This window comes from Oppia nitens, unplaced genomic scaffold, assembly GCF_028296485.1.
Source record: "Oppia nitens isolate AA-2021 unplaced genomic scaffold, nextdenovo-longstitch-racon4-pilon3 scaffold3_pilon_pilon_pilon, whole genome shotgun sequence".
NCBI lineage: Eukaryota > Metazoa > Arthropoda > Arachnida > Sarcoptiformes > Oppiidae > Oppia > Oppia nitens.
Window position 1 is genome coordinate 10,131,157 of NW_026533221.1, and position 17,162 is coordinate 10,148,318.

The 17,162-nt window shown below is 20.7% G+C and overlaps 2 protein-coding genes across 2 annotated transcripts; one reads left to right on the forward strand and one right to left on the reverse strand.

The window, feature by feature from the left end:
* Positions 1–8,982: 8,982 nt before the first annotated feature.
* On the forward strand, positions 8,983–10,002 carry LOC128958289 (very-long-chain 3-oxoacyl-CoA reductase-like; the record flags this gene model as incomplete). The annotated part of the gene is made up of 1 exon (XM_054304105.1): positions 8,983–10,002. A coding segment is annotated over one exon (1,020 nt), but the record flags the coding sequence as incomplete, so codon positions are not given.
* A 3,144-nt stretch (positions 10,003–13,146) lies between these two features.
* On the reverse strand, positions 13,147–16,459 carry LOC128958317 (uncharacterized). Its single transcript, XM_054304157.1, has 7 exons — positions 16,354–16,459; positions 15,403–15,613; positions 15,200–15,306; positions 14,559–15,111; positions 14,232–14,410; positions 13,852–13,999; positions 13,147–13,495 (listed from the first exon to the last, which is right to left on the reverse strand). Exons 2-7 carry the CDS (start codon positions 15,461–15,463, stop codon positions 13,161–13,163), a joined length of 1,383 nt encoding a protein of 460 aa, XP_054160132.1. The 5' UTR covers positions 15,464–15,613; positions 16,354–16,459; the 3' UTR covers positions 13,147–13,160.
* Positions 16,460–17,162: the final 703 nt, after the last annotated feature.

Here is a 17,162-nt window from a genome sequence, read left to right on the forward strand (position 1 = left end):
TAAGTGTTAAGCTTAAGTTATTTATTATTCAAAATCTTCAATCAATCAATAGGTAAAACTAGTAGTCAACATATATCCATATCTATATATAAGTAAATATATATTACATTAATAGCACGCAAATACAGTAAATTCAATCATTTTAATATTTGAATAAAATAAATCTCTCTTTTTCTCTCTCTGTGTGTGTGTGTGTGTAAGTGAAAGCACAATATGAAAAAAACATTTAGCTTTTAGCTCACAATACTATCTGTCTATAATAATAATAATAATAATAATACAGTAAATGATAATCAAAACTCACAAACAGTAAGAGTGAGAGACAGAGAAATAGAGAATATTCTGTATATGTGTTTGACGTTAAGTATTAGTTGTAGTGATTCTGTGTGTTGTCTATATATGTCTGTCGCACAACAGGTATGTGTTTGTGTGTGTGTGTGTGTGTGTGTGTGTGTGTGTGTGTGTGTGTGTGTGTGTGTGTGTGTGTGTGTGTGTGTGTGTGTGTGTGTGTGTGTGTGTGTGTGTGTGTGTGTGTGGATAGAAATGTATATAGTTTTTACAGATATAATAAACTACATATGAGTTTGTATGTATTATATATATAATATTAAATTTAAATTATATTTAATAGCACTGTACATACCGTATTAAACGACAATGATCTGCATAATTAATTAAATAATTAAGAAGTTAATATTTATAAATAATTATATTGTTTTATTAATTATATTATGTTAAAAAATCTATATTAAACTTATTTATTTTTAAATTTAAATTAAATGGAATATTAATACTTATTATTATTATTTAGAAATTTAATTATTTAATATAATTACAAAAATCTAATGTTTACAAATTAAATGAACGACACATTCATTTATATTAAAATACATATAAAAATATTAAACACTAAAAGTTTTAAACATCATTAATAACTGTATGCCAGTGCTTGGCATGTGATACGGTATATTCAGTAAAATATAAGTGCATGTCTATAAGCACTGGTAGCTATAATATATATATATATAGGATATGTATAGCAAATATTCTACTATATAAGATGCAATTATTATTTAATATATATATATACAGTATAAGCTGCACATTCACAATCAATAATGATGATGTTGAAACTGTAGATTCATAATATACTGTATACTGTATATATAGCTATGGTAGTTAATAAAATAGATAAGGTCAATCATAAACTCATATTTCCTCAAGCACTAGGTTGTTACAGTTTATTATATTTAATAATTAATAGTAAATAATAATAATAATAATAATACTTTTAATTTTAATTAAAATAATTCATTAAAATATAAAATTTGTAGAATAACAATTAATTTTATAAAATTTCTCAGAAATATTCTTTAATAATTATTTAGTGTATTATACAATAATATTAAAATTCAAAATATTAATTATCTTATTCAATGATAATATAATAATATAAAAATTATTAGTAATACTTATTAATATACAGTATTTAATTTTTATTTTAGTATATATATACTAGATAATATCAAAAATAATTTAATCATTAAAAGATTTATATATTTTTGCTTATTTTTGTAATTAGTAGTTCTATATTATTGTATATTTATATAGTTATGTACAATAAATAATTTGCTAAATTTTTATATTTACTATTTAATTATAAATTTTTGATATATTCAAAAATATTATTTAAAAATATAATTGAAGTAAAGGCTGTTTTAAAAATACTATATATACATGTTTATCAATATTATATATATATATATTTACAGTATATTTATAAATTATGTCTAATATGAAAATATTCCACTTTAAAAATATTGAATTACAAAAATACTGTAAATAAATACAAATAAACTTATAAAGAATAATATAAAGAATATAATAACACCAAATAATTTGCATAAAATTTACACAAATATAATAAAAGTTTTATATACTTTATATTTATAATTTGGTACAGTATTGTATATATCTGTTATATGCAAACAACATTATTTTATTTGCTAACAAACTCTATGCTTAACAATATTATACATACATATATATATATAATAGATAATTATTGAAAATTTTATAACAAAATTATTCATTCATTTAATTGTATTCATTATAAAGTTATACAAAATATAATGTTGTTATAAAAAAATTCAATACAAGTATATATTTATATGAATATTATTCATCTATGATTGAATTTATATTTATTTTACTACTTTAAAGTGATATATAAAATATAGTATATCATTATTATAAATCATTATAGTATATTATTATTATTAAATATAAAAACATAAAGTTTTTGATAGACTTTAGTATAATGTTATTTTATGATTTTTTTGAAAAGCTTTAAATCATAATCACTTTTGTAACAAAAGTTTAAAACAAAATTCATTTTTTATATATTATTATTTTTTGTTAATGAGTATATATATATAAATATATATATATATATATATATATTAAAAATACTAAATCAATATATAAAATTTTTATAAGATTTTAAATAAACGAACTTTAACAAAGATTTACACTAAATTAATTTTTTTGTGAAATATTTGTTACTTTTTATTTGTTAAATAAAATGCTAATTTATATAAAAATTTGACATTTCATTTGAAATGTTGACATTTATAATTTTTTTTCTCTTTAATATTTTTACATGGTAATAATAATTTTTATTATCAAAATTATAGAAAATAATATTTGTAAGTATTATTCTTATTATTATTGTTATTATTATTAGTAGTAGTAGTAGTAGTCAAGTATTTATTGTGTTTTAATATAAAAAAATAAATTATTTTATTGAAAATTGATAACAACTTAATTTTATATATATACTATATACCTGTAGAATACTTGTTAAAATTTTGTAATAGGATATCATTTTAAATTATTATATATTATAAAAAATCAATTGTTTTATAACTGAGATAACAAATGTAATAAAAAAAATTCCTAATAATTTCATATAATAATATAATAGTTTTCCATTAAATTACAATTGAATAATACAATTTTCTTGTAAATCAATTTTTATTATAAAAACCTATTAATATTTTTATATAATTTTATTTATTTTATTAAATAACATCAACTGTATAAAGTAATAAAAGCTATTTATTTTTTGAAAATAATAATTTCCTCTAAATTATATAATATAATGTGTAATATATTTTTCATTAATGAGCAAAACTACGTCCCTTTCGTGTATTTTATTATTATTATTATTAATACTAATATATATACATTTGTTTCAATATTTATTATATACACACATTTTCTTAGAATTTTATAGATCTATTAGATATAGAAAAATCTTATTTTTTTAATAAATATTTTTTTCTAAGGATTTAGTTATAGTACTTGTATATATTGTATATATATATTGTACATAATGTACATATTGTAGATACATTATAAATATAAATTGTATACATATTAGTATTTTAGAAAACAATAAAGGTTCAATACATTTTATTATATTATATAAATCTTATTTGAATTTCACTTAGAATTTAAATGTATAAAACATTTTTTTTAAATGATATTATTATTTCATAAATATATAAAATACATTTTGTATTTTTGTCCATTATTTTATTTAAAGATTACATACTATATTTACCTTATTATTTATTTTTGTTTTTGTAATAAATTTTAAATATACTAAAATGCTAGATTGGCAAAAATAAAAAAACATTAATATTATAGAACTGTATAAAAAATATATTAATATATGATATATTAAATAACTCATAGATTTTGTAATATTTGTCTTATTATTACTATAATACAAAAATTTTGCGATTATATAATATAATATTAATAACTAAAAATAGTTTTATAACACTACTAAATAAATATTTTTTATACAGTAATATAGTTTTAGGACAAATATAATAAATTTATAAAAATAGTTTTAAATTAAAAATTAAATAAAAATTTATTTTAGTTCATTTTTACAAATTATATTAATCATTTATTTATATCTATAATATATAGTAATTTAATATTTAATATTTATTGAAATTTTCATTTATAAATAACATTCAATAAATATTATAATTTTTTTAAAATTATTTATAAATAGAAATAAATCCACAAGTTAATATTAAATGTTAAATGTTAATAAAACATTTAAGTTTAATGTAATTTAAATATAATAACATTTTAGCACACACATACACACATATATATATAAACACACACAAACACACATACACACACACATACACGTACTCTCTCTCTCTCTCTCTCTCTCTCTCTCTCTCTCTCACACACACACACACACACACACATACACACACACACACACACTTAAGTACTAATTATGTAGACATTTTATAATTGATTATTAACAATTTTAAAAATATTTTCTAATCAATTAATACATAATAAATTATTAAATAAATAATAGTTTATACAAAATTTTGACACAAAAACTAAAAATGATAATTATATGAAATTGACATTAAAATTATTAAAAATTATTATTATTATTATTATTATAAATTATACATTATTAAGCTGCGAGACTGATTGCATCGAAATCGACCGATGTTTGAGCTAATGATTCTCCGGTCGCATAAATCCTATATATTTCTAGCGGTTCACCGGTTGATAATATTGTCGTTTTTGCTATTGTTGTTGCTGTTAGTGGTTGTGATGTTAGTCTTGTTATTGATGGTGGTGTTAGTGTTGTTGTTGTTGTTGGTGGTGATGGTGTTATTGTTGTTATAGGTGTTGATGTTTTTGCTATTATTATTAATAATAATATTATTACATCCAAATAATAGAAATACATTTTTTTTTTTAAAAATATATAATTAGATATTTTAATTTATTTTATGTATGTGTTTTTAAATTTAATATTATACTAATTAATAATACAATACTAGACGTCAATAGTATTTATTAAAAAGTTATGCTTACAAATTATAAAATATTTATTTATTACTATTTATTTAAAAAAATACTTTAATAGAAAATATTCATATATAATATTATTGCAAATACATAAATTATTTGTAAAAATTTTTAAAGATTATTCAAAGATTACTATAAGTAATTTGAATTAATTAAAAAAATAATAGTTAAATTAATAATAATGTTAATGATAGATTTAATTATAAACATTAATAATTAAAATAATAAAACGCACTTAAATGTTGTTTAGGTTGATTCAGATTTAATAAGTTTAAATTATTTAATGACTTAAATAGTGATCCATTTATCCAGGACATATTTATTAAAATCATTAAAAAACATAATAATAAATATTTATTATACATAGTAAATTGAGTGTTAATTATAATTGAGTAATATTATAATTACCATATGAGAGATACAGTAACAATTTTTTTTAATTTAATTATGTAATTGATTTTATTATTTAATTTAATATAAACAGCCATTTTTTTATTAAAAATGAAAATAAGCTTTATTAGTTTATTACTATCCAATCAAATGTAACTTTCATTTAATTTGAAAAATATTTTTAATTTTAAATAATTATTATTAGATGATAATAAAATAACACAACATAATTGTGAAACTACAACAAGTTATGAAATAAAAATTATCATGATGTTTTGTCAACAGGTAAAATTTTGTACCGGTGCTAGGTTTGACCGTTTTAGTAGACATCCAGTTCCCAGTTTTTTATCATAATTATATATCTACGACCAATAAGTCATATTTTACAACTCGATTAGATAATATTGCAATATTTTGATCATAATGAGACATAGAAATGTTTTTCAACAATAATAATATTACTATAATTTTATGATAACCTATTTTTTATTAATATAATGTAGATTAACTATAATAATGACATTTTATTACATATATATGGTTAAAATTATTACAAAAATATGTTTTAATAAAAAATATTAATATATACAGTATATAAGTGTGCAACTGTCGTCTAATTATTTTTATATAGATGTCAATTTACATTTTAATAATAATTTATAATAACTATGCCACAAGTCAATAATATGTAAATTTTTAAATATTACAATTTATATTTATTTTTGCATAACTGCATCATACAATTTATTTTCATTTATTCATAATTTATTTTTACTTAAATAAAATAAAATCAAAAAAATAATGTAAAAACTTTTTAATTACATTAACCATTGCAATAATTGCTATTGGCAATAATATATTATATTGAATGAGTCATATGATTAAATTTACATTTATATTACAGTAAAATATAAATGTTATTATAATGTACATTGAATTTTCAAATAAAATAAAAATACATTTTGAATAAATTAAATTGCATTGATAATAATTTTTTCCACTAATTTTAGCTATCGTCTTTATTAATATGCAACTGTAAAAATAATCAATGTTTATTATAGACTGCAGTTAAGTTTTTTTTCATACTATAGTTGTAGAAAAATGTTTTTTAAAAAAATCAATGTCACACCAATTATATTGAAAATTATCAATTACCTTACATATTATCCAAATTTAACAATAATGTGATTATATATAAAATATAGAAATATTTTAGGAATATATATATATATATTTAATTTATAAAAACATGTATAATAATAATTTGTAGATATAAACTATATTCATTAGAACAATATTGTCTAAAGAATAATCTATTATTTATATCATATTTTTTTTAAAAATAAAATCTATTTTAAACGTTTATTGTCCTTCAATTTATTATGATCTCTCTCTCTCTCTCTCTTTCTCTCTCTCTTTCTGTCTCTCTCTCTCTCTCACTTTTACTTTTTTCTCAATCATAAACACACATTTTTTAAAACCTGTTTTTTTGGTATCTTAGTATACTGTATATAAATATTTATATACTGTACATATAAGTTGTAATACTCTAGATTATATAAATATATTTCATATTAACTTTACATATATAATAAACAATATATTTATTAATTTTGGTTTAATTTTATTTTGTTATCATTATTTTCGAAAAACTAACTAAATCTATATTATCTATATAAGTACTACTTGTAATATATAATTATCTTTACTTATATAAATAATATATAATACTATTGAAGATGCTATTAAAAATTGCCATTCATGGACACACTAACAAAAAATTTATTTATTTAGTAGTGATATAAATAATATTGTATTTAGTAAATAATTATTTTTCTTTATACTTGTTTTGGTGTATTAGTATCTTTTTTTTGTTAATAAAATATCATCACTTATTATATTAAATATAGACTAACATTTGTTTGTTTGTGTGTGTGTTTGTAAACTGTGTGCTAATGTAAAAATAAAACCTTGACTTTCTCAATTTGTGGGGACTATTTTATTATATTATTATTATTAAAAATATATTATTATAGGTGTGTGAACTCTTATTTACTGTCAATTTTGTTTGTTTTTTATTATAACGACAATTAATGAAAAAAAATTTTTATTGTTGATAAAATACATTATCTAAATACTCTTATAATTGCTTATCATGGAGTTCAAGTTTATTTTTCAAAATATATATATATATATATTTCAATGATTAAATAATTGTGTATACCGTAATATTTTTATATAGTATGCTATTTTTAGATACATCCTGGTAATGATAGTAATTAAAAAAAAATATTTTTTTATAGGTGTGCTAAAATATGTCACATATCGTAAAAACATAATACCCAAATTATTACTAACCAAATATAAATTAGACTAAACTCAAACATACAATTTAAACTAACAATGATTTGATCAATAATTTTTAAAAATCATTTAAAACATTAATTTATTTTCTAAAAAATAAACTTTGTTAAAAACAATTTTTTGTTGTTGGTCAATTGTGTTAATTGAAAATATAAATTATTTTTGTGGGATATTTATTTTTTTTTTGGGGTCCCATGAATTTGCTTGGGTATGAGTTTTGTCTAAAATATTTAATAAAAATTATTTTCCGAAATAAAAACATAAAATTATTCCGTTCGTAAACAACAACAACAAAAAAAATGTTTAGTTATTTTGTTTTATTTTTTTTTTGGTGCTAACCATTGCTTCAAAAAATTTTATTGCTTGACTTGACATTGAAAAATGACTAATACATAGACTATTGCTGGCATTGCTAATATAAATAGCACACATGTAGTTAAAAAAACTACTAATACTGTAGTTAAATAATAATAATAATATGATGATGAAAAAATTAATTTATATCCATCTAATATTGACTTGCTAATTACTATTATTAAATTTTATGTTTTATTTTATTTTTGTTAGAAATAAGTTATTATAAAAAAAAACATAATAACTAAATTGCTAAATAACGTTTTTTAAAATATGTAAAATTAATTCATTTTAATAACATTATGTGTTTGTTTTCAACACACAAAAGCAAACATTTGTTTCTCATTTGTTGATATATAAGTGTTTCTACAAATATAATAATAATAATAATATAATTTTATGATAACTTATAAATCAATAATATTTATAAACTAAAAGTTATATACAATAACTAAATATAAATACTGTATATATATTTAGTGTACTTACAAAACGTGTGCAATCAATAATTGAATTTATTTGTTGTGCTAATGAAAAAAAATATATTTTTCTTAATTATCTTCAATAATTAAATAAAATCACTTTTTTATACATTGTAATCTATTGAATGTTTATAATATATGTAAAATTAATGTACATATTTAATCATCATATTTAACATAAAAAATTATTATTATTATTAAGTTTGATGCGGTGCTAAACTTTATATCAGTTTCTTTTAGTTTTTCCCAAAATTCATAACAAAAAAAAGATAAATTAATAAAATAGTTGTTATAATTTACATAAAGTTAAAATAATATAGTTGTGTGTGTGTTTAATAAATGTGACATCAAAATAAAATATTATTATTATTTTATTTTATTAATATAAAATAAAATGTCTGAAATTATGGACGAGTTTAGTGAAACATTTAAAATATTTTGCCAAATAATTGGTTTTATTATTACAATATTTATAGTCATTATAACTGCCATCCGTTTTACACTAATTGTATGGCGACTGTATCTGAAACGAGGTTTCCAGTGGACTGGTAGCCCAAATACCTGGGCAGTGGTTACCGGCGCCACTGACGGCATCGGACTAGAGTTTGCCAAACAATTAGCCGAAAAAGGCTATAATCTTCTGCTTATTAGTCGCAGTGAACATAAATTGTTAAATGTTAAACATGACATCGAGTGCCGGCACCGGGAGTGCAGTGTACGGGTGCTGGCAATAGATTTTACGAACAGTAATGTATATGAGAAGATCGATAACGAACTAAGACAGTTGACTAATATACAGGTTCTCGTCAACAATGTTGGTATGTGTTATCCGAGTGAAACTCCCGAATACTTTCTCAACATACCGAAGCTCAATGAGTTCATACCGGCCATTCTCAACGTCAACGTACGCGCCTGTACTCAACTGATAGCACTGGTATTACCTCAGATGGTGGCCTCGGGCCGTGGAGTCATTATTAATTTGTCATCGGCTACGGCTCTGCATCCCGTTCCTCTGTTATCAGTCTATTCGGCTACCAAAGTCTACATCGACTATCTGTCCCGATCGCTACACCAGGAATACAAGTCCAAAGGCATAGTCATACAGTCACTGGTACCGGCCTACATATCCACCAATATGTCACACAATATGTCGTCCAATTGGTTTGTGCCAACTGCTCGCCAATACGTGACCAGTGCCTTGAAAACTGTAGGCAAAGAGCCGCGAACTTCGGGCTATTATACGCACCGTTTTTTCAACTTTTTCAACTACTGGGGCACTGTTTCGGCCGAATTGCTTGGCATTAACTTTTCGCTTAAGGTTAGCTACGCTCGGCTCCGGGGTATTAGGCATCGTATTATTCATAAGAAAATGGGTAACAACAACAACAACAACAACAATATTACTACTACCGGTGCCGATGACGATGACGAAGAAATGGCATTGAATACTGCAATCAATGCAAACAATAATAATAATGATTGATTGACTGATTAATGTCTTTAATTAAACTATTTGTGTGTTTACTTAATAATATAATTTTTTATTTCATTATTTTGGATTAAATTTTACTATCTGTATAATGTATAGTAACTATACTTAATTTTTATCCAATTTATGTTTAATTTAATTAATTTGTATTTTTTTCATAAATACCAGCATTTATTTATTAATTTAGTGTTTGATTTTATCAATTTAATTTATGTGTTTCAATATGTAAATTGAAATAGTTTTTTAAAATATTTAAAAAATATTTTTTAGTAATTAAAATCAATATAATTATATGTTTAATTTTTTACTGAAAAGTATTAATACCTCACAAAAATATTTAAAAACAATAAAAATGATATTTATTTATTTATTATTATTATAGATAATAAAAAATTAACAATTTTATAAACATTGAATATAATATTTACAAAATTAATTATATTTAAACATTATTTTTAATAAACTTATTTATAAATAAATATGCAATTTAATTATTTATATAATTTATTATTGATATTAATGTTTGTATATGTAAAATATGTAAGTTGAGTTTTACGGCAATTGTTTATTAGGCGCACCAATACATTCAACAACAAAAAAAGATTTTGTATTTTTGAAATCATTTTATTTGATTTAGTTATACATTTGTAGTTTATATGTTGCAGTCGTGAAGCACTGGTATATCCGAGCATAAAATGTATGGACAATAGATTGATCCATAAAATAGTCGGCAGTTATTTAAAAGGTAATTAAGTTATAGAAATATAGCATATTTTTTATAAATGGCATAAATATTGAATTTAAATCTATTCTATTAATTAAATTATTTCTAAATTTTAGTGAAATATTTCTAAATATAAATTATTTATACTTTACATATATATGTAATATAATTATAAATAAATAATAAATTATCTAAAATTTATATTTACTAAATCAAAAAGTATATCATAATAATGCATATTGATTACTTAATTAACCTAGCTATATCTTTATAAACTTAATAAATTAAAATATTTTACAATTAGCATATTTTGTCTTATTATTACTTATAAATTATATGAATTTTGTTTTATAACGTAAGTATAATTATAAATTATAATATACAATAGATTATAAAGTACTTTAATGTAATATAACTTAATAAATAGTTAATATGCTATTATGCGATTAACATTAAAATTATAATTAAAAACAATAATTGTAAACATAGTAATACATTTGTGAAACTAATTATAAAACAAAATATCTTAAGATTATAAATAAATTATTTTATATAAAAATAAATAAAATACAGTAATATGTAGTCAATAATATTTTAATTAAATATATTGAACAACAAAATTATAATTATTATTCAATGTTAGAACAGCTTTACTGTCAAATAAATTACACTCGTTTTATAGATAATTATCTTTTTTTTTGAAAAACAAATTAATTGAAAATATAAAATTATTGTCATTATTTTTATAAAATATTTTTCAATCCTCAAAATACAATAAAAATTGCCTATTATTATATTTAATAGAATATTTTGTTTTGCAAAATATACAAAATATAGAAATATTTTTGTTATAAGTATTAAACATAAAAATTGGATGTTATGAACAAAAAAAAATCAATAATTTTATGCTATTTTTATTTTTATATTAATTTACACAACAATGCATTATATATTATATAGACTATATATATTTATTTAAGTTATAAATATAAATTATATTTAATTCAATACTGTATTGACAATACAATTCAATAGGCTTTTATTATACTGTATGTACTATACTTATGTTGAATAGTTAATAAGGATTTCAAATACACCCAAAACGTGTACATAATATTCAATTATGATATTACAACAGTAAACATAACTGAATTTATACATGTTTTCTATTATTATTATTATTATTAAAAAAAACAAGAATCTTATGATTAAAAAATAATATTTATTAAAAACATCACAATTATTATATTATATGTAAATAACAATCTATTTATAGGCAACTAACACAAAATTACTGTATTAACTGTTATTTTGTGTTGTGCTGTATAAGACAATATAATACAATAGATATATATTATTGATAATCAGTATATAAATATAAAAGTATATAAATTGTTTGCTTTATTAAACAAACACTTATCAGTCAAACAGTATATAAGATTTATAACTACTGTATCTATCATTTCTAATAAATATGTTTATCATTATATCTACTACTAAACTATTATGTGTTTTGCTTGTTTAGCACATCATTAACCCCAATTAGTCCGGTTTTTAGTTTACTTTCTATGTTATGCTACAGTTATTGCATATTTTCAATAGTTAAAACAAATCATCAAGCTAAACTGATAAATATAATCTTATTTAATATTTCAATCATGTATAATACAATTTTATCTGGAAATTTTTATATAAATTATTTTTGCATTACATTTTTGAAAAAACTTTAAACTTATAAAATTAAATAAATATGAAAAACTATATGTACTATACAGTATATGTATGAAATAAATTTATTTAGTAAATAAATAATGTTATTTTTGTTGTTGTTTTTCGTATATAATGTTATGTTGTTTGTAAAGTAAATAATAATATATTTTTATTTTTTATATTACAATTATTATAATCTAGCTGTCTACTATTACAGGTTAATAATTTATATTTATTATTATTGTACTGTCACTGAAATATCAATATTGCTATATTTAGCCTCGCATTCAATTTTATTATATCACTATACAACATGATAATGTTAAACAATAATATTAATATATAATTAAAATAGGATTATTTTTGTGTCATTATTTTTATGGTAAGTATACCGTATGTATAGTACATAAATATTTAATAAAATATTTGAATTTTCTACTTTATTTATTAAAATGTTAAATGTCAAAAAATTTAAATATGAATTTTTATTAAAAATCAGTGCAATATATGTATTTTATAACAATTAATTAATTTTAATATATGTGATTATTATTATTATTATTATTATTAGTAGTAGTAGTAGTAGTAGTAGTAGTAGTAGTGGTGGTGGTAGTATACTAATCATAATTATAGTAATAGTAACATATTAAATGGTAAATAATTAAATAATTAATTTTTAAAAATAAGTTAATATAAATAAATTTTTATTTAAAAAAAATTATAAAAATGTTTCCAGTTCCTTTTTCAATGATAATCTTTTAATATTATGTGATTGTGTGGGTATTTCTCCATTGATCATCTCTACCGATTGGTAATCAATGGATAACCGTTTTCGCGGATCAATCCTTATATTGACAAACTCTCTCAATTGATTTTCCAATGACTGTTCCTCAGCAACAGCAGCACCGGTATGTTTATAGTTTGGATTTATTGATACATAGGCTTTAGGATATTCACAGCCATTGTCATCCTCGGCACAGATGACAATCGCTTCTCCGACTGTTAAATGAGTTAACAGTATTGACTCCAATTCCTCCGTTGAGATCATAAAATCTTTAATAATTATAATATTATTACTAATAATAATAAATTATACAATAGCTAAAAATTATTGGTTATGTTTTAGACAAATATTATGTATATGCACTTTATATTTATTTATTATTTTATTTTCTATAAATAGTGTATATATATATAATCTTATAATATACTTTCTTATAATAATAAATAAACAAAACTAAAAATTTCTATCAATTTAAAAATAATCGGTTTATATATATTATTAATGTTACGTTAAATATTAGATTTGATTACTATAATATTTTTTTTATTTATAAACATTTTGATTAAAATCAAAAATCAAAAACTGTTGTTTATTTTTATCAATGTTTTTATTGTACAGTACATACCATCTACTTTAACAAACTGATCCTTATGTCCGACAATATAGAAAAGTCCGTTTCTATCATAATAGCCATATTCACCGGTCCTAACAAAGCCATCTGACATAACCAACTGTTGGCTTTCCACTTCATTACGCCAATAGCCCGGTGCACACTAATGATCACATAACAAGACATAGATATAAATTATATCAATACATTACAACCGTATAATACAGTTATAGGCTGTTATAGCACTAATAAGTTACTCAAATAATTAACTGATTTAATTGAAAGAAAACTACATTTGTGTATTTAAGGTATATGTGTTATATTATATAACTTATATATATACCAAAATTATATTAATTAACATGATATACAGTATATACTGCATATATATAAACCTGATAACTGCGGACACAAAGCTCGCCAATGATGTCGTGCGGTTCCGATCGGCCATTACTGTCCACAACCATCAGCTCGACACCGGCTACTAGTCGGCCAATTGTCTTGTGATTACCATTAGTACGGTATTCGCTTAGATATTCAGTGGTCACCCAACCGACCTCTGGACTGTTTAATACTAGAATACAACATAAATATTAAAAAATTTAATTACCGGTAATTATATACCGTATATACAGTATATATACTGTATATTTATAAGTTTAGTATAATTAATAGTAATATTGCTGAACATACAAAAAAAAATTATGTTAATTATTTGATACCTTTTCTAAATTGTCTAAACATTTTCAGCGCTTTCTGATGTGTGTTGACACCGATGGCTGTACCGACAAACCATACGTCCATCAGACTGCGGACATTGCTTTTATTGGCTAAACATCTGTCCAATTGTCTGGTAGTCAACAGTGTACTGGTAATTGCATAACGGTTTATATAGTCTAGTAGTCTAGTACTATCTGGTGTATCATCATTTTTATCATATATAGCTATAGTAGAACCGGTAGCCAATGCATGCAATAGAAAATTAATACCAGTGCTCGAATAGAGACCAGTGACGGCGACCGTATCGGTAACGGCCAGTGCCGACGATTCCGGGTTTTCCAGTGACTCTATACCAGCTATTAGATTACGATTAGTACGCACAACATGCCTACTACTGCCATCCACTGAACTGATTGATAGTAGAGCACAGGTATCATTTCCTGATACGTCAATAGGTAACGGTAGGTACTGTCGCTCGTATAGCATAATAGCTTCAATGATATCGAAACTGGATGTCAAATCCGAAACAGATTTTTCATCAATTAGTAAAAGTTTCTGCAAATAATAAACTAATTAATAATAATAATATTTTGTTTGTTTTTATTATTTTGATTAAAAAATTATTTCAAATAATATACTGTACTTTAATTGACATCATCTCTGTTGTTAGTATAGCACTGATACCATAGTTGTGTGAATCGGTTACCAGAAATGTTGGTCTTATTTTGACCATTGATTCATCAATTTCTCCTATCATTTATAATAATAAACAAAACAAAAGAAAAATTAATTAAATATTATATTAAATAATAAAAAATAATTTAGTAAAATATTAATAAACCGTACGATATGTGGAACGGTATGGTAGAGACATGTAGATACCGCCGGCTATCCAGACGGCCAGCATAGCGACAATATGTATGCCACTGTCGGCGGCCAGAAAACAGACCACATCTTGCCGTTTGAGTTGACACTCGGTTACCAAATAATAGGCTAAATTTTGTGACCACTCGTATACCTGTTCGCCCGTCCATTTGCGGCCCGACTCACAGTCTAACTTTAAAAAGTTTAATATAAATAATTTATAAAAACAAACAATTAAATCAAAATAACTATCATATTTATTGTATATAAACTGCTGAAAATGTGATATATGTTTATATTAATACTACAGTATATAAATAGAGTGATTAATTATTTTATTAATTAAATGTAAACTATAATTGTATGCTTTATTCAATCAATATTAATAGATATTAAAATTAATTTTATTTTTTTATATAATTAAGTTTAAATGATTTGTTAATACTTATCAATGTTAATAATTTTAATTTCACTTTTTTTTTATTTAAGTTAGTTGAAATTATATGTACAATAAAATCAAAATATTTTTATTTAATGTATTTAATTTATTTAAAAAATAATAATATTGCTTATAGCAAATTGACCTTTAATTGATTAAAATCTTATCTGTATTTAAAGTTAATAATAATTATAATGGTCTTATGATATGTTACTTCATTTTTATTATTATTAATATTATAAAACACATAAACAAAAACTAGTAATTTAATGAAAAAATTAATGAGGTCTCTGTTAATTAAAATATTTCAGAAAAAAATATTTAAAATATTTTATTTACCAAAATAAAATAAAAAATTGTATCAACTAATATTATTAATTTTTAAGCAATTAAATCTATTTTGTTATTATTATTATTAGTAGTAATAGTACAGTAGTATTATATTATAATATAAATTTTTATAAAAATAATACTTTAAAAGTTTCATTACTTACGATAACTGTTTTATCAAAATTTTGTTTAAGTTTATCCAATATTAATGAACTAATCGATTGATAATCATTTTTATTTGAAATTAATTTTGATCTTATTATATAAGAAGACATTATTCATAATAAATATATTACTAATTATTAGTTTACTATTATTTTTGAAATAGTGTTATGCATTTGAAAAACAAAAATATTATATTATATTTGGTAACAAAATTATGATATCACTTAACACTAGCATACTATACTATATTGTGATTAATATTTAATATCACTATAAAATTATATTGTTTATCTTTATTACCAATGTATGGTATAATATTTAATATATCATATAAAAATAAAATGTAATATAATACTTATCATTCAATTTTTATGTAAACATACTGTGTATACATAAATATAAAAACCCCTTAAATAAAATGATTGACACATGAAATCAAAATTAAATCTGAAAACCATATAATTATATTTAGAAAACCAAAACTATTTTATTTGTTTATAATAATAAATATTTTATAACAGTATCCAGGGTACTTGATATTACATGTGATATAAATACAATTTATTCAATGAAAAAATGGTGATAATTATTATTACTTTTAACTATACAGTACAGTATATTAGTAGTAAATACTTTATTTTATAATTTTAATTAAATGTATTTTTATTTAAATTGAGCTTTATAATCATAAGTGTTTATAATATAGATTTTCAAAAGTATAATTAGTATTAATTATTATAATTATTTTATAAATAGTATAATCTTTATATTGTAATTAAAATTGTTTTAGGATAACAATAGGAGTAAA

What these genes read in the sequence shown, in the direction of transcription:
- LOC128958317 (XM_054304157.1), bottom strand. Translation starts at nt 15,463, where the DNA reads ATGCTGGCCGTCTGGATAGCCGGCGGTATCTACATGTCTCTACCATAC. An exon ending in TTTGTGTCCGCAGTTATCAG is followed by an intron (nt 14,000 to 14,231) that starts GTTTATATATAT and finishes TGTGATCATTAG; the next exon opens with TGTGCACCGGGCTATTGGCG. An exon ending in TCAGTTTGTTAAAGTAGATG is followed by an intron (nt 13,496 to 13,851) that starts GTATGTACTGTA and finishes TAATTATTAAAG; the next exon opens with ATTTTATGATCTCAACGGAG.